The sequence below is a fragment of the Mchenga conophoros genome, linkage group LG9 (assembly GCF_057382185.1).
Source record: "Mchenga conophoros isolate Kocher_MC1m ecotype Shallow Benthic linkage group LG9, M_conophoros_male_GT1.1, whole genome shotgun sequence".
Taxonomy (NCBI): Eukaryota; Metazoa; Chordata; class Actinopteri; order Cichliformes; family Cichlidae; genus Mchenga; species Mchenga conophoros.
Window position 1 is genome coordinate 21251532 of NC_140534.1, and position 21909 is coordinate 21273440.

A 21909-nucleotide genomic window follows, 5' to 3' on the forward strand; every position below is an offset into this window, starting at 1 on the left:
AAATGTAAGATGTAGTATAAAGTGCTTTGAGTGCCTAAGTAAAGAAGAAAGTGGAGCTATGACAGAACCAGTCCATTCACTATAACTTTTTTCTCAGCACCTGTAAACTGTTGTTTTCAAGCCCTGAAAATTTCCTGACTTGGGCCACGTTTGGATCAGACATTATTCAGTCTTTCAGCTCCTTATTACGATGTTTGGTTGTGCTGACGTGAGAGCAGTGCAGTTAATAGTTTGGTACATTCACTGCGCCTAAGTGTATCTTCACAAATCAAAAGTAAACTCTGCGATTTAAGTGATTGGATCATTTGGGCTGTAGATGTTTTGCCTGAATATTACTGCCCTTGTTTCTGGTATAAAACACTGTCTTTTATTGATGTTTCATTTATTGCCTTTAAAGTTTATACATACTTTTTGTTTTTTATTTTTATCAGCTAATTATACTGCTGTCTTTCTTGGCCAGGACACTCTTGTAAAAGAGATTTTTAATCTCAAAAGTCACACTTTCCTGGTTAAATGAACATTGCATAAATAATAAAGAAGGGAAACTAAAGTTCTGTAAAAGTGCATTATTAGCCCTCTTAGCTTTCCTCTTATATCTTTACTTCACTATCTGCAGATCAAACAAACTCAGGATGAGGAGAAGAAGCAGCTGACTGCCCTGCGAGATCTGATCAAGTCCTCCCTCCAGTTGGACCAGAAGGAGGTAAGCAGGTCACACCCTACCACACAAAGCCAAATTTAAACTCACAACTTGCCAGCCCAGCACAAACTAAGCTGTACTGGGCTGAAAACAGGCCTGACTCAGTCATCCCAGTCATTCTGAAACCTCCTTTTTTTTCACGTCCTCTCACTCTGGCCACCACCAACTTTTGGAGCTTGTCTCCAGCAGCACCGAGCGAGTGCCCAGTGCTGTACCATGCTGGTAGCCAGTGTGTGGTAGGCTTTGCTGGTGACCAGCGTTGTGCCTCACTGGCTGCTCAGTGGAGAGCCACTCGCTGCCCGACTCTCACACACTTTCCAGCACTCATACTTGCCAACCTTGAGACCTCAGAATTAGGGAGACATTGAAAAGGGCTGTTGGGGGGGGGGGTGATAAATACATTTTACAGTGTTTATTTATCGGATAAAATACGTTAAATGTCACCGTTATTATTGGCTGGGGTGTCCAAATTCAGAGGCTGTGTGAAAACCCCGGAGGAACCCTCCCGAGGGATTAATAAAGTTAAATTAATCTAATCTAATCGAATAACTTTAATCTCAGCCAAACCAATTTACTCACGAACAAATAAAACACTGAAAAAGCCAAACAATAACGTTTTTAAGTTATCAAAGTGACTTATATATCACGTTTAACCCGAGTAGCGAAAGACCGCGGGGGTTTGAAGACGATGTGTCAGGAGTTTGGTGTTCTCGCCGGCTCAGATATTTGAAGTTTACACAGCTACAATCTCACCAGAAAATATTTTAAAAGTTTTTTTGCAACCCAGAAAGGGAAATAAGAGCAATATTAAAACTAAATAGCTGCTGCCATTGTTGGAAACTGGAATTGGCTGGCCGCGCTATGAATTCTGCGATATGGTTTTTCAATTTTGTTGTCCGGGTGGAAAATCGGGAGAAATTCAGGAGAATGGTGGCTCCGGGAGATTTTCTGGAGGGGCACTGAAATTCGGGATTCTCCCGGAAAAATCGGGAGGGTTGGCATGTATGCCAGCACTGCCGGCTCGTTTTACTTATCAGCACAGGCTGCTTCGGCTGTGCGTTAGCTCACACCCTCTCGGTTCACACGTTCACACTCTCGGTGTGCCTGTCTGCATGAAACAATATATACAGTTTTTCACATTTCAGTTATTCTGTCTGTAGCACCACTTTTAGACAATAAGCACAGAGGATTGTAGGTTTGGTTAACACACGGGCAGGTAGCACACTTTCTCGCACCTGAGCCGGATCTTTCACGCCTCTCCCCTCTATCTCCCCCTCCTCTCTGCCTTCTGCTTGTCTGGAATCAAGTCTAGAAGAGTAAGTGTTGGTGCATGTTGAGCATGCTGGCGTCTGTGTTCTTCAGCTTGACAGTAGAGTGCTTTATCCCTGTAGAGATGTTGCAGAGCATGCCTTTTACCTCCTTTTATTTTTAAGTCTTCACTCTTGGTTTGTTTTTCAGAAGCACTTTGATGTCAGAGAATCCTTTTTGTGTGTGTGTTGTCTATGTGTTGCATGTCTTTATTAAGCCTCTCTGTTCTGTGCACACAAAGTGTTTATTTTGTGTTATGGTGTGGGTTTGCGCAGGACTCGCAGAGCAAGCAGGGTGGCTACAGCATGCACCAGCTGCAGGGAAACAAGGAGTTTGGGAGTGAGAAGAAAGGCTACCTGCTGAAGAAGAGTGATGGGTAAGCTGCTAACACAGCGAATAAATAAAAAAACGCTGTAGTGTGCGTTCACGACGCATTAAAATGTAAAGCAGGCAGGAAATATCTCTAATGATTGACCCCGCCCCTTCGCCTCTCACAGGCTGAGGAAGGTGTGGCAGAGGAGGCAGTGCTCAGTGAAGGGGGGCATCCTCACCATCTCTCATGCCACAGTGAGTACACACACACACACACACACACACACACACACACACACACACACACACACACACACACACAGGCACAGCTGCTCATATGAACCCCGTGACCCTCAGCACTGACTGTGCGGATCAAAAGGAGAACATCATGTGGGGAGGTTGTTGTTTTTTTTTTCTCTCTCTCTCGTCACAATCTGGAGGCTGGCAGAGTGGAATTGACATAAATGGGTTGTCATGGCAACCTTGCCTCACCCTCTTACCCCCCCTTGCTGCCTGCTGCGCCTCGGTGACTCATCTCAGAGCGAGTGTGAGGGTACCGCCACCACTGCCGCTCTTGTGCAGCAGGCAAGTTTCAGTGTGATGTTTTCTTTCCCGCTCCGGACCTCGGGAATCTAACGCGGGGCTCGTATATCTGGGTTAATTCTGTCAACCGCCGGCCACTGAGGTGTAACCTACAGAGCCTCGTAACTCCCACGGGACCAGCTGGACTATCGGGGGGGCTTAGCGCAATCAGTAGCTCTTAGCTAATTGTGGCAGAGCAGTGGCAGGTGTCTCATCACGCTCGGACAGTCCGTCTGTTAACAGGAAACGATGCATTGTTCAGGAATTTATTATGTTTTTGGTGCTTTTAGTGTTTGCTGAAAGCTCCTAAAGCTCTTGAATCTTACTTACGTCAGTGTGGTCATCAAAAACATTTGAACCTTGTCAATATTAAAAGCAAGACTTTCTGATTGAAATTCCTCTTACAGCTTATAAATACAATTCAGATTAAAGTGACCCCCCCCCCTCCAAAACAAACAAACAAACAAACAAACAACCTGATAACATAACCAACAAATAAACTGAGCTTCAACATTAACTTGACTTTTAATATTATTTAAATGTATCCAGGAGAATCGATTTAGCAATTAGTATCATTTCTATGTGATTTATTAATTCAGACAGCTTTGACAAGTCGGCGCGAGACAACTATTGAAATGTTGTTTTATTAATCCTTTGGGGGAAGGTTGGGGTGTCGAGAAGGGCATCCTGCACAGAAATCTGCCAAATCAAATCTGCAGAGCTACCAGCTGTGGCTTATTTTAATATATGCACTTATTATTTTTAATTAAATTCTTTCAGCCTTGCCTTTTGTTATAGAGCACAGCAGGTACTGGATATATGTCTTTACCAATATTCCCATACCTGTATTCAGTTCAGTTTAGTTCAGTTTTTTCCTTCAGAGCTGCCTTAATTTTTCATGGCATAGATTCAACAAGGCGCTGGAATCATTCCTCAGAGAGTTTGGTTCATATTGACGTCGCAGCTTCACAATCTTGCTGCTGATTTGTTGGCTGCGCATCCATGATATGAATCTCTTGTTCCACTGTACAGTACAGTGAACCATCATCTCCCAGCAGTCCAGACTTCTGCTGCCCAGCTTTGGCGAGCCCCTGAGAACTGTAGATTTTGATTTTGTGGGATTTTTTTGTAAGAGAGGTAACAATGGCACATCACTGCTGACAGTGAAATTCTTAGACTCAGACCCCCCTCAGTATAGCACACAAGGAAGCAATATTGCACTAACACTCACATGTAAACTATACTGGTTTTTAGTAAAAATGGAAAAAAAATACAAATACTATAACAGCTGTAGTGCAGAGATAAAACGTCAAACGTATACATGATAAGGTTCCTACGTTTTTGTTTTTATTGTCCAGTTTTCACAAACTAGTTGGCGACAAGCTGTTAGTTGTGACGCTCGTCTGCTGGTAGGAAATCAGAGCTTCTTTGCTGGACAGACAGTACCTTCCCTAACTGTGCATAGCAGAAAGAAAATAGCCAATAACACAAATGCATCTTTGTATTGGCAGATTATATCAACCCACTGATTGGGACTGGTTCCAATTTGCAAGTTAACTGTGTGGTTTGTGCGTGCAGATTAAAAGTAGGACGGCTTATATGCTGCAGAAACCCCCAAACTTCCAGAATTGAGCTTGAGGAAGACACACTTACCACAAACCACACACGGGGGTGAGAAGCAGAGTTTATACATATATTCTGTTGTTTGTAGCTGAAATACCGAACAGAGCAGATGTTATCCTCTCATAAAGTGTTTACATCACCAGGAAACTTTAGATGTGTTTTATTTGTCGTTATGCTAACAATTTGACTCCGGGGACTCTGGGTCAGTCATCGCTGCGGTCAGACTGAAATACCTCAACAAATAAACTAATGGCGCTCCCTTCAGCCTCAGCTGTACTTTGTGTTTAGAGCTAAGTAGCAGATGATGGCTAATGGTCAACACCATATCTGCTAAACACTAGCATATTGTCTCTGTGAGCGTGCCGGTGTTAGCACAGCCTTACAAATCCGCAAGCATGTCTGTGTAGTAACAGCCTGTGGATTAAATCAGATAAATCATCCCTGACGGCTTTAAGCATACATGCAAATGTTTGAATTCAGCCTTATTTACTTCTAACCGGTGAGGATTGGCAGCGAGTCGGGCGTGTGGGATGAGCTTGGTGGAGTTGGCACTCTGGCGGCTTATTTCCCAGCAGACACAGCAGTTGCTCCAGCTGTAACACAGCGGGGAGGATCAGGATGGTCGCGACTGACGTGAACGTGAGCTTTGTTGTTTTGAACTTTCACGCTGCTGCTGCAAAGACGCTCTGAGGAAGTGGTCGCCTGTGATATGAGAGGAAAATGTTTTCTCTTGTTGCGTTTTGTGATGGAGGAACTGAATCTTTGACCTCAGTTTCTAATTTAGCCCACTGAGCGGTTATCATACTGAGCTTGTAATCGTTTTTCTCTGTCCGAGAGCAGTTTACCGCCGCTTCAGGTTTTTCCCTTTTCTTCAGGCCTCAGTGCAGATGAACTTTAGGTGGCTTTAGTTGGATGTGGCATCTTGCCAGCAGGCTAACACCAACTCCAAGGCTCATAACAGCCTGTTAGCATTTCATTAGCACGTGCCCTCGTCCCCCCTCTGCCCGGGCACTGGCAGGAGACAATGCTCAGTATGTACGTGCCAACTGGACCCAATTATTACAGTACACAGCACAGCCAGCTCAGTCCACTGTCTTAATGGGGGCACCTTGAGTTCAGCTTGTAGTTCGGACCGCAGAAGCTTTGTTGAATAATAAAAACATGACTTGATACAATTATCTACGAGAATTATGCAAATCCTTTTAAAATGAAAATATACCCACCATCTGGTGGCTCCAGCTACTCAAACATGAGCATTTTTCTCTCCTTTTCTATATAATTTCTTTTTGTTGTTTCTGACAAAATGAACAATATGAAGACCCCTCAGTTTGTGGGAAACCCAGAAATGTTTTTCATTCACCAAGTCAGCAAAACGAATTGTGCATATGTTACTCATGTTTTATTTCCTACTTTGTTGTGTTTAAGCGCAAATTGTTCTGGGAATCCATCCTACCTGACAAACCATCCTACCCGTTGTTTTTGCGCATGCGCACAACATGAAATTAAGTGCCAAACCAATCCTACCTTTCTGAATGTGACCGACAAGCATACTTTAATGGGTAAAATGAAGTGGCAAACCATCCTGGCTTTATGAATATGAGCTACAAGCTTACTCTGATGGGCAAAGTTAAGTGGCAAACCATCATACCTACTTAAATTTGTGCTGGAGTTACTCTGTGAGGGCAGAAATGTGCATAAATTACTTAAGGTAGGACGTTTTGCCAAAGTAGGATGGTTTGTCAGAACACCGGATCTGGAAACAAGATGGGCTCTACTGCCAAACATCAAAGGAGGTTTCTGTGCATTTCTGTTATCACTGTTACACCTGTAAAAACACATCTGGGTCACTCTACGTGGACAGGAAACAGACTTGAAATCAATTTTTCTTTAAAAGTGTTTCTTCCCTTCAACCAAACTTTTACTTTCACCCGCCATATTTCTGCATGTACAGCGTCAACAATCGGGTGGATTGTGTGTGAAAATGTTTGCACACTTTGAATTCAGCTTGAGGAGGAGCCTTGATCACTTGTTGAGGCCTCTGTGAGGCTGTGCTTGCTGTATTAGCTGAATGCTAACATGCTCACAATGACAGTGTTAAATGCTGATGCTTAACTGTGTTCACGATTGTTGTAATTAATCGGCACTACAGCTAAGGGTGATGAAGTTTAACCTTTATTTGACCGTATGATGCAGAGAATAATCCATTTATTTGGTTCACAGTTTGACGACAGCATCATATTAAAGATAAGACTACATGTTCCAGGACACAGACGCACAAACATACGGCCTTGCATTCATTCCTGCATACACACTTCCAGAGACGCTAACTTATAGCAATGACTCTTCAGCAGCTTCGTTTAAAACAAACCAGAGATTCAGCCGACCTGATAGGCTGAGGAAGTTTGTTCCAAACATTAGGAGTTACAGCCCTAAAAAGTGTGGAACAGTTTAAGGGCTGCTGCATGTGCTGAAGCTTGGCCATGTAGGGCTTCATGTGTTCTCAATAATTTTCTTTTTAAATGGATTCTGAGTTTCACTGGATGCCAGTGAAGGGAAGCAAGAACAGGGGTGATATGTGAGCTGTGGCTAGTTACCACTCAGACTGAAGGCTTAAGGGCCGAGCGGGTGGGCGGCGTGGACACCCAACTGTTTGAATGAAACCATAGATGCATCTATGAAACATCCTGCACGAGTTCTTGTGAACCCAAGTGTTCAAATAGACCTTTGACAAAAATAACAGGCTATGATGTATAATCGCTCGTGTCATGACAATGCTGGTACTAATACGTTGTGATTAAGGGAGCATGCATACATTAAGGCTGAATTTGGTGATGTAGGCGTTTCAGTGGTGACCTGGCCAGGTGGGTGTTCTTGAACTTGCACTTCCAGGCAATTTGTGCCACCTTAAGACGCTACTGCCAGGAGGCTTAGCCTAGCTGCTGCGTTCTGGACCAGTTAAAGACTGGCTGAAGAGAAAGAGGGAATCAGACGGGAGAAAATTAAGGCGACTGCTAAAAGTTCTAAATTATTGGGTGGCAGTAGAGGTTTGAGTTTTGCAAGGATTCTTAGATTCAAAATTCAAATGCAGGGGAATAATATTGATAGCAAAATTCCTGGTGGGGATCGTAAGAACTGAAAATTAGAGCCTCAGTTTTGCCGGGATTAAGATGAAGGGAATTTGAAGACATCCAGTTATTAATGGCAGTGAATTATTCAATGAGGTAGGAGAGGCTGATGGGTCGCCAGCTCATCCAGGTGATGATATTACCCACAGATATTACTGTTTCTGTGGGTAATACGACGATGATGTCACTGAACGATGAAAAGTGATCCACACAGTCACTGCAGTTCATCCAAGGAACACCAGCTTACATGCATACACATGTCGACTGCTTCTCATTTTGAGATGTTTGACTGAACTTAAATCCCCAAAGCAACGAAATATTTATGTCCCTGATGTGAGGACGGTGTTGTGCTTGTGTGTAATATTTCCACTGTGGTCCAGTGTGTGATCTTTGTGTTTGTTCTTACAGTCCAACAGGCAGCCAGTCAAACTCAACCTGCTCACCTGCCAGGTGAAACCAAGTACTGAGGACCGGAAATGCTTTGATCTCATTTCTCGTAAGTTACACACACACACACACACACACACACACACACACACACACACACGGTCACGCACTTTAACGCATGCCTGAATGGCTCTGTGACAAACACTTGTAATATGATGAGAGTTGCCTCTTGTAAAAGGACCTGTGGAAACTCCACATGCAGTTTTCTTTGTATAATAGTGTATTAAGAACACAGATAAGCGTTAGAATCGTTTGCTGCATGCTGGCTATCATAAATGGAAAAGTAGACATTTGCATTTTTTAACTCCACCGTTTATTGTTTGCAGATAACCGGACGTATCATTTCCAGGCCGAGGATGAGCAGGAGTTTGTCATGTGAGTACTTCAGGGTAACGACAGACACATGATCCTCGTTCTGCTTGTTATCGCTGTTTGAATCAGTCTGACACCACTTCGCCTCAGTCTACACACCCATTTATTCTTCTATGTGTGATCTCGCTAAAGGTGTCTTTAGCTGTCAGCTAAAGGTTTTTCATTAATTGGACGCCGGTTAGTCGCTGGTGTGTCGCTTCATTGTCACTCTTGAGCACAGGAAGTGTTTTTCACTTTGTAGAGAGCAGTGAGGCTGCGACTCTGTGGCAGCGAGGATGGCAGTGGGATTGGTGGTCTGGAGTAATTCAGGTCGCTGTAACTTCATACTGTTGCTTCCCCATACCCTCACGCACGAGCAGACACACATACACAGGAATAACCACGGTTGTGCTACCTATTTAAGAGATCCTTTCACACACTTAACGGGTTTAAATTCGTTTTACAGCAGTGTTATAGTGACTGCACATGAAAAATAAGGAGGTGTGATATAAAAAAGTGCCTTAGCGTTGTTCACTTTTGCCGTTTCTGTTGAAGTCGAATCGTATTTATGACACAAGAAGTCATATTGTTAATTGGCAAGTTGTCTGTGTAGTCAGACTCCATGAGGACAAATTTAGTCGTCATTGTGGCTAAAAAAACAAGCGTTAGATAATTTTTGGGAACTATATAAAAGCCTGTACGTTGTGTTTTTTGAGTTACAGGAGCAGTTCTGCAGTGCAGAGTATGCCGTCTGCATTCATGTGAAATTTGAATAATTAATATGTCACAAAGACACGGCTTTGCTTTTACCATGTGGGAGGACGAACAGAAAGTTAAATTTGTAAATTAAGGCTGGTTGGTCAGAGTAAAGCAGCTGCAGGCACGTTAAACTGTGCAACAGTCGTTTTTTGGTGTCTGCGGTAACCATGTAACGTCGCTAATTTGTCATCGTGTTGTGGAAACCGGCCGCCTCAATTTTCCAGAAATTTCAAGTGAAACTAGCTTTGTCAGTTTGTGAGAATAAGTCACAGGATGATGAATGCACGAGTTTTCCTGTTTGCTTGACGGATTATGGATCAGATTTTGATTTAAGTAAATAAATATGTTTAGAAAAGTACTGGTATGTGTTTTGAACTACAAGCGCACTTGTTGCCAAATGTGCTGGTCTGATTGGTCAGATCTGTTTATACTCATGTGAAAATCTGAAAGACCGAGTGTCTACTGAAAGAATAAATATCACAGATTCATTCAGTGAAAGTACGCGGTCAGTGTGAGCGGCGGACTTAAGAATGAGTCAGAAAAATATTTTTAAAGCATGAAAAATTCACCCAGATTTTACACGACCAGTGTTTAAAGGCCTTCACTTCTCGAAGCTCAAAGCAACCCTACTTTAACTTAAAACAAAGGCCACAACACTAAAATAATAAAATAAAACACAAATAACAATGAAAGAATAGAACTGAGAAACTGGGATTAATCGATTGTCAACGTACGTATGTGATTTTTAATGAAACTATTAACCCTGTTAATATAATACACGTTTAAGCAATAAAGTATTCTTTTAAAAGCCAGATATTTGTTTAATATTTAATTATTTTTTTAAAAAAAATTGTCACAAGGTTCAATTAAAACTCCATTTAAAAAAAATTATATTTTGGTGATTTTTGTTTTCATGCTTTACAGGCTTTTTAATAGCTTGCCCAACAAACAGGAGCTGGGATGAGATCAGCAGTTGCGTACAGATAAACAAAAACAGTTGAATGCAGTGTTGTGATGGCGTTGTTGGACATAAGATGTGATTCCCCCGGAGCCGAATCACTCATAAACACAGAGGAGTGAAAACAAACCCGAGTCTGAATACTGTCGATCTGCCACTCTGTGATGCTGTGGCTGTTCTTCCTCTGATGGTGGAAACTTTCTTCCAGCCTCGCTGTGGCTTTGCCTCTTCGCTCAGTCCTGCTTGAACACTTCATGTTGCTTGTAGTCCTTTGGGATGCCACTCGCGGCTCTGCTCTGCTCCTTCCGTCACGCAATTCCAACTGCAGTGGTGTCGGCGATGGCGTCGTCTTCTTTGTAGTTCCCTTCAAATATTTAGTGTTTCATAGGGCGCTCGCTTCACGTAATCACGCTCTTCCGCAATTAGGCCGGCAGCATATTATAATGCATATTGTAAGCAAACACGCAAACACTTTTGGCCTGGCATCTGCACACCTACGCATTAGTGGATTAAAATATCTTGTTTTTCCACACATGGAGATAAACAGACAATCGAATGCATCGGTTTGTGTGCCCACTGTCTGTCTGCTCTGAGAGGGGATTGAGTGGCAGTGACAGAGGAAGGGCTGTGATCGGCTGCGTGTGTGCAGATTGTGCTTTGTGTAGTGAAATGCAGGAGGTCGTGTTTGTACGCCCGCCTCGTTGTAACGGCCACAGGCCTGCGTGGGTGCACTGGTTCTTCTTTAACCTTTTCGAAGAAACCAAAGAATGGGCAAATATTTGTGTGTTTTAGCATCTTTGTAAAGCAAAAATGCAACATAATCCCTCCTTTTAGCTTCCCTGTTGCTGCTTTTCTGTGTATTTTTGTGATTTTGATGCATTTAGACAAGATAAAAGGTCACCGAAGGCTTTAAGAACCTGTGATGGGCGCTTTCCTGACATTTTATCACAAAATGATGCTATGCTGAATTGCTCTCCTTAACTTTACCCCTAGCTGTTTTTATCTCAATAAAGTAAAACTTTATTTTATTGTTTGTAATGTCTCTAACAATGTTCCCTCTTGCAGTTGGATCTCGGTGCTGACCAACAGCAAGGAGGAGGCATTAAACATGGCGTTTCGTGGCGAGCAGAGCAGCGGAGGGGAGGACGGATTAGAGGACCTCACCAAAGCCATCATAGAAGACGTGCTGCGCATGCCGGGCAATGAAGTCTGCTGCGACTGTGGAGCTGCAGGTGTGTTTGTGGAGCTGCGTGAGTCCATTTAAATGTGGACCATGTTTTATTTAAAGCCGCTCTCCTGTCTCGGTAGCTTTACAATGTCACCGCTGCCTTGAACTCCGTGTCCTTCAGTTAGATGGTTGCTGAGCGAGCTACACTGCAGTGTGTGTGCGCGCATGCTGGTGTTGTTAGCATTCAGGGCGCAGCTCTATCCCGATACTCCCCCTCACATTAGAAAGCAAAGAGTCAGCACTCAGGAGTGCCGTGGACACTCAGACCCTCTGACTCTCAGCACACACAGGCTTGCATCCACACACTCCACTCTGTCTATATAAACACACACAGCAGCTTGCAGAGTACTGGGGCGGTGGACTTTATCTCTTGGGGGAGAAAAAAAAAACATTTCTGGGCTTTGAGAAACAACATCATTACATCACGATGTTACATAAGTCACACACGCTTCGTCGACCCCTGCGGTCCTCAGAGAGCGGAGGTAATTTGTCATGTCTGCTCTCTTGTTGCTGCATCCGTTCATATACATGGCTTTGGCCACACATCTGGAACACATGTTCCAGATGTGGATTTAAGCATCTGATTCCTGTTGTTTTCCTTTATCTGACCGAGAAGGTGACGCCCATGCTTCCCTTTCCTCAACACATAAAATTAATTTGGTGGTTGAAGGACCTTTTTATGACTTTCAAAGGTCACCTCGTTGTTCCCTCTGCTGCTCATTCGATGCTCTGACTGGAAATTCATCTGTAAGATAGCATTAATCAGCTATAGAGGACCCATAAATTCACAATGCATCTGTTAATTGTGTTGTGTAAATGTGTGCACGTGCCTTCCTGCAGTCTGTGTTTGTGTGCATGACTCACCGGGTTATTGGGCTGTCTCTATCATTTCCACCAGCCTCCTCTGGTGTTAACTTGTCAGCTTCAGACAGAGCAGCACCCCTCGCCTCACAGCATCAGCATCACTGAGGTCACAGTTTAAAGCTTCCTTAATTCCCCCGGATTGCATCAGAACATCAGTCAGCAAAGTCGCTCAGTCTCTGGAGGTTTCGAGGATCTGCCACATCTCTGTGCGCGTGCGCCTTTGTGCTTTGCAGTGGTGATGCATTAATAAATAAAGTCAATGAATATAGTGGAAAAATAAGCTGTGGTTTAGCAGCTCAATCAGGGCTAGTTTATTCACAAGATGGTTGTTTTCTGTTGCAGTGATTTGAGGATATGGTACATGTGGACATGCAAAGCCTAACTGGCAGTTTATGCTTAGTGCTGTTACCCTTACGAATGGTCTGGCTTTACATGCATTTCAGTGTTAATGCAGGACCACAGATATTTCCAGAAAACTGAGGGAGAGAGTGTTGCATCAGTTAGAAAAGATGAGACATTCTGTGGAGGAAGAAAAAAACCTAAGCAATCGCTTTGTTTCCTGTTTCAACTTCTTCTTTTGTGTCATCAGAGTCAAGCACGCCTCAAGCATCACTATAAATGCTTTTGTGGCGGTTTTAAAGTCACAGTGCTTGCGGCCAGTGACTAGTGCGGCAAGCATAACGCAATACAGAACAGGCATCAGTTATATAAGAAGTCAGGAAGAGCTTGAAAAGAGGCATCTGTAGCGGAGGTGGGTTGCAAAGCAGATTGCAGGGCAGCAGCAATTTAAAAAGGAAATAAAACTGCATGCTGCATGTAAGATTTGCTACATGTGGGGAGGTTTATCAGCTGAGCCCTCGATGCTGTCGGATAGGGTTGTCAAACATAAGGCCCGGCGCCCAGAATTGTCCCGGCAAAGACTCTAATCCAAACCACTAGATGGTACTGGAAAATGTGAATGAGCGCATAAAGTTTGGACTTCAAACTGTATTTTCATACATTTTACAAAATTTTTACTGATGGCTGAAGACCTACCTCATTGCTATTCATACTATACAGAAGTAATTAAGTAATAAATAAAAGTCATCTAAAGGTTTCTGTTTGTTTGGGGGTTGTTGTTTTTTTTTGTTTTTTTTTACACAGTATGTGCACAGTGAAAACATTGTTTTTAAAGCAGCATTTCTTTATCATTTAGAAAAACTGAGATTTATTGTTAAAATTGCACTTTTTGTATTAAAATGTCTCAGGAAATAAATACATACTTAAAATTTAGACTGGAAGAAAGGAGAGTTTCTTTGATTTGGTCAACTTAAGATCAAAGCGGGCTGTATATGTGGCCCACAATGTAAAATGAGTTTGACATCCCCACTGTAGGAGGTCAAATCACCACCTGTTTATATATCTGCCTCCTGTAGCCGTAATAACTTGTGTTACACTGTTGTCTATAGACCCAAAGTGGCTGTCCACCAACCTGGGGATCCTCACCTGCATCGAGTGCTCTGGCATCCACCGAGAGATGGGAGTCCACATTTCCCGCATCCAGTCCATGGAGCTCGACAAGTTAGGAACCTCAGAACTCTTGGTGAGTCAGACAAACGGCCTGTCGAGGGAACTGATCTTATTTTCGAGGCACACCCTTCACTGTTTTCACCTGAAATATGAGGAATCATGAAAGAGTATTGTGAAGACAGGATGGAGCCAATTTTAATCTGTAAAGCTGCAGGGATACATCATATGTCTTTCTTTGGTTGCTGATGTTTCCCTTCTTTCTCCCACAGCTGGCCAAGAATGTAGGGAACAGTAGCTTCAATGAGATCATGGAGGGAAACCTCCCCTCCCCATCACCAAAGCCCACTCCCTCCAGTGACATGTAAGTTTTATATATAAACAAATCTTTATCTCTCAACTCAACTCTCTAACTTTTTTTTTTTTTTTTGACATTTTGTCCACAGGACAGTGAGGAAGGAGTTCATCAACGCCAAGTATGTGGACCACAAGTACGCGAGGAAGACGTGCACGTCTGCGGCAGCTAAAATGATCGAGTTGTTTGAGGCGGTTCAGTCCAGGGACCTGCTGGCACTTATTCAGGTCTATGCGGAGGGGGTGGAGCTTATGGAGCCGCTTCCAGAGGCAGGACCGGTGAGTCAAAGAGACATCTAAAGGTCTGATTTATCCAAAGTTAAAAACACGATAAGATAATTTTGTTTCAAACATTTTTTTTTTATGGTGTCGAAATCAATGTCAGTAGAGGTGAATCGAAAAATAAACATTAGTGCTTTTAAAGACTGACGGTGTTAGATTTGTCCAACAGTTTTCTTAGTCTTATAGATAGATAGAACTTTATTAATCCCTTGGGTAGGTACCTCTGGGAAATTCTATAATAAGTCATGTTTTTTGAAACTTTTTAGTTATTTGTTTAACTTGAAGGAAATCTCTCTTTTATTGTGTGTCCACAGTTTAGGAACTGTAGACTATCAAAGTTTGCAGAAACCTAAATTATAGGACTTTTTATAGGTCCTACAGGGCAGAAGAGAAACTTTTTATTGGCAACAAAAGCTCTGGTGTACACAACGTACTGTTAAAGAAAAGGCTCTAAAAGTGGAACATAGCCCAGAAAATGGATCAACAATGAAGTCCAGGCTTTATTAACTATATGTTATGGAAGAAAAAAAAAGAAATACTCTTGGAGGCAAAATAGAATAATTTTCAGTCATATTTCCCTTCAACTTGCTGCCTAGGACATCTCCCCAAAGTGATGCAATGCGGAAAGAAAATGGAGAAGCGTAATCTTGTGATTATAAGAGAGTAAAACACCACATCTGCTTTGTAATAGCACTACACATAAAATTGCACGCCTAAAACAATTTGCTGAAGATCATAAAATTGTGCCTTAAAAAGTGCATCTTTACAGATGGGGACCATTTATGCCAGTAAAGCAAAACATTATATCCAACTCTGACGACACCTCGCTTCTCTGTAGCCAGCTACAGATCACACTGTCAGGTAACTCTAAGCCAAAATCAGCCACAGGGTTAAAAGTTTAAAAGGCCAGTAGAGGGTCATACAGCAAGCAGAAATCACAAATAATCAAGAAAAAAAGCACATGAATGAACCCTGTATGGAAATGGGCAGTAATTAAACCATTAAATGGCTTGAGGAGCTCAAATGAATTCAAACATGAACACTTGAAGCCAGAGCTGTCCGCTTCTCCTGACAGGACTATGCAAAAACATGCCTGGAATCATAACACGTGCAGACTGCGACGCTCAGAAGCCACCTGGTCAGTGCTCTGTGCGTGTTCCTGCAGTGGTTTCATCCTCATGTGTGGTTTCTTCCCAGCAACACCACCGCTGCTGACACGTTCTTGCCAGCTGGTGAATTATTTGGCAGTTAGAAATGGGTGTAACAGTTGGAAAATTCTGAGTCATCCGGGTTAACTTCTCCAGCAGGTGGTGATAGCCAGCAAACCTCCACCACATTGCAGGGCATCATGTGTTTTGGGTCCACATATATTTAGATGGCGACATCTGTAGCGGCTCAGTTCATGCGTCTGTTTTTTATTTTGTGGTTCAGCTTGTTTTGGGTTTTTTTCCCCCTCTCGCTTTTGTTCTCTTGCCTTTTTGCTGTTTTTAGGCAAAAATGAAAGTTGAATAACAAGCAGTGTCTGGTGAGGATACAGTACCGTGAACAACATGCGTGATAAGACTTAATCTGACGTAAATGGGTCAAGGTTTTATAACCCGAACACGGTCGTTCCCTAATGAAAAATTAAGTGCACAATGCTGCAGAGGAATAAAAGAGGATATCGTCTGGTGACGGAGAGTGGGGGGGTGGTGCTGCTGAACGCGCTGTGAAGTCTGACTCACCGATATCTGATCTGCTGCTGTCAGTGCATCCAAAGGGCTGCACCGTGACTTCCCACCCCCAACTCAAAACACAGACAGCGTGACAGCAGTGCGTGATTAAATCCGACCCCCTCTCCGATGCCAACAGATCCACTAAATTTAAGCGTTAGCTCCATATGTTTCGCCTTTACCTCCATCTTTAATGCTGAATCTAAAACACCACCACCTAGATCCAGCTTTGGTGCTGCAAGGCAGATGAAATAAAAGCAAGAGACTCCCAGGAATGGACAAAAGCCGGCATCAGGCCTGCAGAAGTATTATTTTTAGGAGCCATTTTGTTTACTGCAGCTTGTTTAAATGCTGAAAGAGTCGCAGACAGCGAGAGAATACAGAATGGATGCTCCCCAAGATCGCCCCACTGAGTCTTTGCTGTGTTTGATGGCCCCCTGCAGGAAGCTGGAGAGACTGCACTGCATTACTCTGTACGGACTGCTGACCAGACCTCCCTGCACTTGGTGGACTTCCTCGTGCAGAACAGGTACATTTTGTTTTTTAAAGAGCTGCTAAACCTTTTAGAAAATGCAGCTGCGTGCATTCAGCTTGGCTCAGGAGGAGTGCAAAGAGCTGTTCAACTTTCATAAAAACACGCGCGAGTACTTTGGAGTAAAATTGTGTATAAAACAGCACAGCTTGGTGTAAACACTCTGTATTAAATTTGATCCGTCTGTCTGCTGCGAGTCACTTTCTGTGCTCTAGTCTAATAAAGCAGTGCAGAGGAAAAGCTTCACGCGGCTCAGCTCAGCTCAGATTCCCACAAGGCAAACAGAAATGGGTCAAGCACTTGTTCTCTGCCTTAATTTATTCCTCTCCTTTCAATTGTTTACCCACCACTGCTCCAACTGCACACAGTCTCCACTGCTGAACTGAGACCCCCTCATTAATTAAACCCATGTCTAGGACTTGTCTTTTAATATTTTTTTTTGTTGCCTTCATGGGAATTGCAGAAGATCTAAAGATTGCTACTGCGCCATTAGCTGTAGTTTGTAGTTTTTCTTGAATGATTTAATGTCTCATCTCTACTCAAGACGTCTAATGTGCTGTTTCCAATCCTCTTCTTTCATGCTAAACCTCAAAATCCTGAGCAATAACATATTAACCTAAAGCTGCACGACTGTGGAAAACACCCTCAGGCATGTGACCTCACTGCGCGAGTCTTGTTGTTTTTGTTTTTTTCCTAACTCAGCGGTAACCTGGATAAGCAGACGGAGTGGGGGAACACCGCCCTGCATTACTGCTGCATGTACGAAAAGCCAGAGTGCCTCAAGTTACTCCTGAGGGGCAAGCCTGCCACCGACATCAGTGAGTCACACGCCGAGCTTCGTCCTCCAGTTAATGCCATCACCTATCAGACTCCTAACTGTTGATTGTCCGTCCTCGCCCTTTCAGCCAATCAGAATGGAGAGACGGCGCTGGACGTTGCCAGGCGACTGAGGAACACTCAGTGTGAGGAGGCAGTAAGTATAGGACCGACCAGCTGGACATCTTAGTAGATCATTAAAGGCCCAGAAACATTACACAAACCCCCCGTCCTCCCCCAAACATACACACAGCCACATAAAGGGTGTTCATCAGTTACCGGGCAGTTTAGTGAGAACACTAGATGGCAGTCAGAGGTCTCTCCAGCCGCGGGCGGTAGCAGCAGCAGAGTGGAAGTAATGGTTGATATATGTTTGTTATTAACAGTCATATGAGCAAAGAAGACAGAAAAACACTTTAAATGCTGTTTGGAATCTCTGAAAAATAAACACAGTTGGACAAATCTTTTATTGTTACAGGAAAATGTGCCTATAACAACATTTTATTTACATATTAACTAGATTTGTACTTGAATTATATCTGTGATTAAGATTATTGGCTATTAGCTCGAGCACATATAGACGATCTAAGTTATTGATCTTTGTGTCACACATAAGTCCTTATGTCCTCAGATGTAATTAGTGGTAAGCCGAGGGGACTTCAGTCTATTTCACCCGCACCTTTCCCGACAGGTAGACAGTATAAAAGGTGAAATCATCCTCTGTACTGACATCAAATCATTAATTTAGAGCCAGATAGTGTGCAGCATGTGTGTATTTTACTAGTGCGTGCCCATGCTGCAGTGTTATTTGGTCTATTTGTGGATTTGGTAAGCTGATATTTTTAATCACACTGAGAAAAGTAAAAAAAAAGTATGGAGTTATCTTGTTTATATGAATAAAGATAAATATTGGACTCGCTGTGTGATCATACACAACAAAGTGTATTTACCTCTTCGTATGATTAAGGGACCACGACCACTTATCATCCAGACACTGCCCACCGCCATATGAAGTATATAATGACAAACTGGCATGCAACACTTTGTCTGAATATGCACCCATGCAGTAGAAAGGGATTTTGTACGTTAGCTTTCTTTACAAATGTGCTTGCACATTTTTAAAAGTCTGTAACATCCTGGAAAAAAGCTGATTTGAAATCTCATCTCCACACCTTCACAGCGCATTTATAGTCAGCTGTTGATTTGACATTAAACTTGTAAATACAGTGAACTTCACTTCATAGGCTGAGTATTGATAGTGTAAATGTCACAGTTTGCAGTAATGAAAAATAATATTTTTCTCTAAATAAAATGTTTTGTTGTGAAATTAATCTGATGCGATGCTTTTATGAGGTGTTGCAGGTGCTTAAACATTACAAATGGGTCATTTTTGCCTGTTGCTAGGTGGTTGCTAGGCAAAATGATGACATCATGAGAACCTGCAGGGGCCTAAAATATATCTGTGTGCCAGTTTTAGTTGCAATCATGTAGCAGGAATTTACAAGCAAACAAATTTTCTGTGTTATGGTAGAATTTCAGGTCTGGTGCCTCAATAAAGAAGATAATTTTAATTCCAGTTATTTGTAAAAATAAATGAAAGACTGAAACATAAATAAAAATTAAATAAATAGAAACTATTATCTAAAAAAAATCATGTTGAACTGTTACTTTAGCTACGTTTTTTTCCTCTGTTTGATAAATTTGTTTAGCAGTTGTGTTGCAGTTTCATATTTCTGTGCCTTATTTTATATTTAAACAATTTTCAAAATCCCTCATATCTATTCCTCACATTTGCCCCTTTTACAAATAAATTTAATTCAATATTTTTCCTGCCCCCTCCTTTTTTAACATACCTTCTCCCCCTGAGTTAATACCATATATCTGTAAAATCTCCATCTCTATACAACCTCCAGATGTTCATGTTTGTGTCCTGTGCATCATCAGTGGCTGCAGAGAGCAGTTAAATCTCCAAGTCTCAGGGTTTTTTTAGTTTAACGATGTGCCAGACAAGAGAAAAGAAGTAAATAATAAAGCCAAATCAGTGACTGTTAGGATAATGGGTGTTATTGACTGGGTGGGCAAAGCTGTGGATTATTATTATTGAAGGTACACGTGTGGGGAAAAGTAAATAACATCTTTAAAATCTTACTGTTTGAGAAGAAAAAGAAATAATAATAATACATTTTTTAAAAACTGCTGTTGTTTTTTGTGTTCACAAACTGGATAATTACTGCCGTCTAGAAAAGAATGATGACTGATGCTCAGCACTCACTGTGGCTCTGACTCAGTCTAACCTGTGACATTAGTCTCTTTACGCTGCCTCATTATTTCTTATTGCGCTGCTTCTTCTTCCCATTCATAGTTTTTTGGGGGCTTTAATTAGCAGCCAGTTTTGATCCACCTTCTCTGTCTCGTAGCCGTAATGATCTGTTTGTGTAGAGCTGCAGTTTGAGTTAACGGATTTGTTTGTGTGTGTGTCAGCTCGTGCAGGCCGCAGAGGGGAAGTTCAACCCGCACATCCACGTGGAGTACGAGTGGAGCCTCCGACTGGAGGAGATGGACGAGAGCGACGACGACCTCGACGATAAGGTCTGAGCACGATGCCGAATTTAACAAGGAATCTGGTTATGAGTGAGGCTGAAGGTCAGATATGACTGTTCAGATTTCCTCTGCAGCCCACTGGCTGTCTGGCTTTGTGCTTTATTGTTGTTGTTGTCGCCTCAACATCACCAAAAAAAGAACTTCCCCATAGATTCATATATGTAGAGCACGGCTGTGAAGCTCATTTTAGTACATACGTGGGTCACATGCAGATAAATTTGACCTTAAATGAGCCAGACTGATGATAATCTATAAACATTTTTTTGGGGTTAAGAAGTCTAAGTACGTTCTGAAAATGTCCACATTTCTGGATTTCAGTATTTGGCCAACCTAAGGTCATTACACAGATATGTCATTCTAGTAAATCAGCATGGCTGGGTACCGTTCAGCCTAAGAAATTAATCTGTAAACTTTCCTAATATAAAAAAACTGCAATTTTCTGTTAATTCGAAGAAAATGTTCCATTTTTCCTGTTGAATAAAATATGAAATTGTCCACTGATTAATTTATGTTGAAAACCCACCTAAATTTGTGTGTTTTTGATGGTTTCTAGTATTTATCTTTGTGTAGTTTAAAAAAGCATTCACCGGTTCAGATCAGACTCTTTAATGACCCGGTTCTGGTCCCCGGGCCCTATGTTTGACACAAGGTTAATATAATTAGCTAAAACTAAACAAAAAACTACAAATAGATGTGAAAAACAGTTTAGCTAACTTAATAAAAATAAAAAGCAGAATTTTAGAAAAAAATAAAAGCTAAACGAAATGGCTTTGTGAAACCGGGAAAATAAAATTTTTATTATTTGTTATTTTTGTTAAAAAACTGTAATATAATTTTCCTGATGAGGTTTGATAGACGTGTTTGAGACTCTGGATGTCAACAAGATTTGAAAAGGTTCTGCGTTTTTGTTGTGCTGAACACAGAAACTCATTCAAACAAAACTAAAACTAATCATTTCCACGCAATAAAAACTACTTAGAAAATACACTATTAGAATAAATCTGGTTTGACACTCTGATGTAGAGGCTGAAGTTAACGGTGGATGCAGATGCGTCTTCCCTTTAGAGTAGGTTAAATGCACCGTGGCGTAATGCGGCATGAGTCAGGAAAACGGTTTAATGTTGTAGAAAAAAAAAAGATAACTGAAGATTTGTAAGACTATAAAAATGGAGAAATAAGGCGAGCTTAAGGAAATGAGACGGAGTGTAGTGATGCTGTGTCATTTGTAGGTCAGAACAAGCAGATGTCGGGCTTTCTTCGACAGGCTTTTACGCTTTAAGCAACAGCAGGTTAGATGTAAGCTGCAAACTACTCCAGAACCATACTCATCAAACTGCTCTACTAGGGCTGTTCGATATATATCGGATGACGATATAAAAACATCTATCGTTTCATTTTACGCTATCGTTTGTTTCGTGGTGTTGCAAAATAAACTGTTTACGGTAATATTTTTTCATCCTTTTGATGGTCACTGTAGTGGCTATATTCATTTCTTAAAGTTCTCTCTTTCTCTTATATTTAATATAACCACACTACGGACGGACAAGCGCCTGTTTTTATGCGTTGTGGTTAGCAACAACGACGGTAACAGCATCGCGTGTCCGCTTGTTTATGTTCCACATAAACCTTTCACAATAAAGCTCAAGATCCTGTTGATACTTTTAAAAATAAACTGAATCACGTGAAAAAGCAGATTATTTACGGATGAGAAGTAAAAAAGAGCCGCCAGGTGCTAAAAAATAAACCTTAGACTCAAACGTTAGAACAGGCTTTTCCCCGCCGCACGCCGTGTAATAAATACCCAAAAAGAAAACGGTGGCTGTTACAACTTATGTCTGAAAATGTATAG

The 21909-nt window shown here is 42.0% G+C and overlaps 1 protein-coding gene across 4 annotated transcripts in view; it reads left to right on the top strand.

Moving 5' to 3' along the window:
- The window catches only part of asap1b (ArfGAP with SH3 domain, ankyrin repeat and PH domain 1b), an 83611-nt gene that overhangs the window by 51193 nt on the left and 10509 nt on the right, over positions 1 to 21909 (top strand). For all 4 annotated transcript variants that reach the window (XM_085286907.1, XM_085286909.1, XM_085286908.1 and 1 more), the window contains exons 9-21: positions 617 to 703; positions 2284 to 2384; positions 2506 to 2575; positions 8059 to 8146; positions 8424 to 8472; positions 11231 to 11397; positions 13706 to 13839; positions 14036 to 14127; positions 14210 to 14396; positions 16555 to 16640; positions 17346 to 17461; positions 17549 to 17616; positions 19941 to 20048. In XM_085286907.1, the coding sequence (XP_085143033.1) occupies positions 617 to 703; positions 2284 to 2384; positions 2506 to 2575; positions 8059 to 8146; positions 8424 to 8472; positions 11231 to 11397; positions 13706 to 13839; positions 14036 to 14127; positions 14210 to 14396; positions 16555 to 16640; positions 17346 to 17461; positions 17549 to 17616; positions 19941 to 20048 (1353 nt within the window). The remainder of the gene's footprint in view (positions 1 to 616; positions 704 to 2283; positions 2385 to 2505; positions 2576 to 8058; positions 8147 to 8423; positions 8473 to 11230; positions 11398 to 13705; positions 13840 to 14035; positions 14128 to 14209; positions 14397 to 16554; positions 16641 to 17345; positions 17462 to 17548; positions 17617 to 19940; positions 20049 to 21909) is intronic.